This window comes from Nicotiana tomentosiformis, chromosome 11 (assembly GCF_000390325.3).
Source record: "Nicotiana tomentosiformis chromosome 11, ASM39032v3, whole genome shotgun sequence".
NCBI lineage: Eukaryota > Viridiplantae > Streptophyta > Magnoliopsida > Solanales > Solanaceae > Nicotiana > Nicotiana tomentosiformis.
This window is the reverse complement of record NC_090822.1, coordinates 65,085,914-65,089,453: the sequence shown is the minus strand read 5'-3', so window position 1 is coordinate 65,089,453 and position 3,540 is coordinate 65,085,914. Positions and strand designations below refer to the sequence as shown.

At 42.3% G+C, this 3,540-nt stretch overlaps 1 protein-coding gene across 1 annotated transcript; it reads left to right on the top strand.

Annotated features, from left to right (window-relative positions):
- The first annotated feature begins 445 nt into the window (after positions 1-445).
- Positions 446-1,450, top strand: LOC117276390 (uncharacterized). Its single transcript, XM_070189355.1, has 2 exons — positions 446-538; positions 1,112-1,450. The coding sequence occupies exons 1-2, from the start codon at positions 446-448 to the stop codon at positions 1,448-1,450; spliced, it is 432 nt and encodes a 143-aa protein (XP_070045456.1).
- The last annotated feature ends 2,090 nt before the right edge of the window (positions 1,451-3,540 follow it).

Sequence of the window (3,540 nt, the reverse complement as noted above, 5' to 3'; positions counted from 1 at the left end):
AGATTAGAAGGAAATTTTCTTTATTGCTTTCTAGTTAGATTTCGTTAGATTTTGATGTAATAAGGCTTCATGCCCTTTGTGACTTCATATTATTATTTCGATTTAGTAAAGATTGGTTTGATTTATTTTTTGCATTAATGGAATGAGGCAGTGTTGGCATAAGTTTTCTCCAAGACTACTTGTCGCTTAGGCCTACCTCAGGCACAATGAGGTCCCCAAATTAGGACGCAAACTATTGCATGCCTTACGTGTTACTTGCTTAAATATTGCAAACACTCTTTTATTTCGTCCTACTGACTTGGTTACCTTTTGTTTTTCTTTCTTTTAATTATTCCCATTCCTAAAGGTTGGTTCGTGCATTCTGACATCGTCAACATACCACACCAAATCCATAGGTCCTCCACCTAATGACCCCAAAAGCAAAAGTAAAAAAAAAAAAGATAAGATGGACAATTTGAGTAGTAATCGAAAAGACAACGCTACTATAGTAGAGAATGTTGAGACTTTAGACGGAAGAAGTATTTCAGGACAAAATGCGGTTAGAGCAGAAAGTCTTGGAGTTACAAGGCCAGCTTGAGCAGGTCCGAAATCTCGCAAACCTCTCCCTTACTTTAATTGTCCCTGACATCAACCATCAGAACACCACCACCCAAAATCAAACGCCACCCCAAAACACACAAACCCAAAATCCACCACCCTTAGCTCCACGAAATCCTCCCGCAACACATCAATATCACAACCCCACACCCCCTCAAAACCTTAACCCTCCACCATTAACACCCCTATTCAACAATACCATCACACGACTCAGTACCCACAAACAACTACTTATCATACCCCTCAGAACGTGCCACAACCTACCCCTATCCACCTTAAACCTCAATCAATGATCACCCATATACTCAAGTCCCAGGAACGTACCAAGGCAACCCGATATATGTGGAGACCGTACCACACATCTCACCGCAAATACTATACATACCCGAACCAACTGAGAAGGACCTGCTCATCCGAAATATGGCTGAATTGTTAAAGAAGTTGACAGGAAGAGTAGAGTGTCAAGGGAGGAAAATGTGTCGAAGGGTTAAATTATGAAGATTTGTGTATCCAGCCAGACGTGAAACTACCGGAGGGTTATAAACCTCCTAAGATATTTGATGGCACCGGTGATCCCAAGGTGCATTTGAGGACTTATTGTGACAAATTTGTAGGAATGGGAAAGAGCGAACAAATTCGCATGAAGCTGTTCATGCGAAGTCTTACCGGGGATGGTTTATCCTGGTATATTCATCATAATCCAAAGAAGTGGGATAACTGGGTAAGTATGGCATCTGACTTCATGGATAGTTTCAGGTTCAACACAGAAAACGTGCCAAGCATTTTCTATATCCAGAACCTCAAGAAGAAGCCAACAGAGACCTTCCGTGAGTATGCTACTCGCTGGAATTAGAGTCCGCCATGGTGAGGCCTCCACTAGAAGAGCAACAAATGAACAAATTCTTTGTCAGAGCTTAGGATCCACAGTACTATGAAAGATTGATGGTTATAGAGAATTACAAGTTCTATGACATCATCAAGTTGGGAGAAAGAATAGAAGAGGGAATCAAGAGTGGTATGGTGGCTAAATTTGAGGCGCTTCAAGCTACCAATAAAACCTTACAGTCTGGGGGCATTTCGAAGAAGAAGGAAGCGGGTGCTGTGATGGTAGCCCAGGGCCCTAAGTCTCCCCTTACCTATCAGACACCTCCACCAACATACCAACCCTCACCTGCCACCACTTACCACACCTACAAATACCCAGCCAACATACTACCATTCATCTCTTCCCCCCACCAAAACTACCCAAAACCCCGACCAAGCTTCGACCGTAGAACTCCCAGACAATACACCCCTATCGCCAAACCCATAGCCCAATTATATGAGAGACTGAAGGCCTCTGGTTATGTCACTCCCAATATTGCAACTGCTATTAAAAACCCTTCTCAGTAAGTCAACCCCAACAAGACTTGTGTCTACCATTCAAGCACGAAGGGACATACTATCGAGGATTACCGCATGTTGAAAGAAAAAATCCAGACACTGATTGACACCAAGGTTATATACGAGAATGACTCTACACTGAATGTCCATAATAACCCTCTTCCTGATCACAAGGGTGAGGGAGTGAATGTGATAGAAACTGATGAAGAATAGGACCAATAAGGATCCATCAGGCTTATCCGAGAGGGAGACACTCCCAAAACATCTCCTATCACACTTTCGCCGATTGTGGTATAGACTAAGGCACCATTCGAGGTCGAGGTAGCTACGTCCTTTTGTCACACCCCAAACCTGGGGAAGCATGGCTGGCATCTGGTGTCGTACTGGCCTGAGCGAACCACTCTGTAACTCATGATTGTTCGACAAGAATGACTGCATAACTGATCAGTGTTAGCTGCCCAACCGGCCGTACCTCGGTGGTAAATGCATAACTGCCACACCGACCATAGCTCGGCGGTAAATACCTAACGTCCCAATCGGTCGTAGCTCGATGGTAAATACATGATTGCCTAACCGACCGTAGTTCGGTGGTAAATGCATGACTGCTCGATCGGCCGTAGCTCGGTGGTAAATGCATGACTGCCCGACCGGCTGTAGGTCGGTGGTAAAATATGTAACTGTCCAACCAGCCGTAGCTCAGTGGTAAATGCATGACTGTCTGACCGGCCGTAGCTCGTTGGTAAATGAAGATGCATGACTGCCTAACCGGCCGTAGCTCGGTGGTAAATAAAGATGCATATAACATTACACTATGAACATTAACATCTTTATCTTATGCCTCAATAGGGAATTAGAAACATACTTAGACATGCTTGAATATTATTTTACAGGAATGAATAATGTAGACATCCTTAACTTCTAAGAGTAGAACCACTTATAGAATAACATTACATTTTGTTACTTAGATCATGCCAAAAGAAGGAAGGATTAGCCTTAACATACCTTTATTATCAACTTCCTACTTGTATATGTGAACAATCTCCTATACGCCTCAATCTTGTATGCCAAAACTAGTCTTCTTCCACCTTACTTCACTACGAAGAAACCTCTAAATTGCTATCATCCGGAGGAAATCGATGTGGGTATAACATCTATGTCGTTCTTCACGTTTTGCTTCAGTGCAATGAGATATCTCTACCTCCACACCTTGTAGCTCAAATTTCTCAAGGGGACATGTTTCAAATCTATGTTGAGAAGAAGCAAATATGTATTTTCTCCATACTTGCTAAAATGTTGCTTGTGATAGCTATACATATATTTTCAAGACATAAGTGTATCCATCAAAAAGTAAATGTAATAGTTGTAGTTAGTGGACAGTGGGGTCCACCCTCATTTGCCACCACTTTGAAAATCATGATTTGTCCTATAGATGTCACCCCCTAATACATATTAGTCACCTAGTGCTTATGTTACCATTTCTGCGTTATGAACTGACACATTATGAATTATCATCTATTCCTTTAAGTAGGTTCCACATGAACGTAAGACTAATCTCTCTAT

What these genes read in the sequence shown, in the direction of transcription:
- LOC117276390 (XM_070189355.1), top strand. Translation starts at nt 446, where the DNA reads ATGGACAATTTGAGTAGTAATCGAAAAGACAACGCTACTATAGTAGAG. An exon ending in GTATTTCAGGACAAAATGCG is followed by an intron (nt 539 to 1,111) that starts GTTAGAGCAGAA and finishes TTGTGTATCCAG; the next exon opens with CCAGACGTGAAACTACCGGA.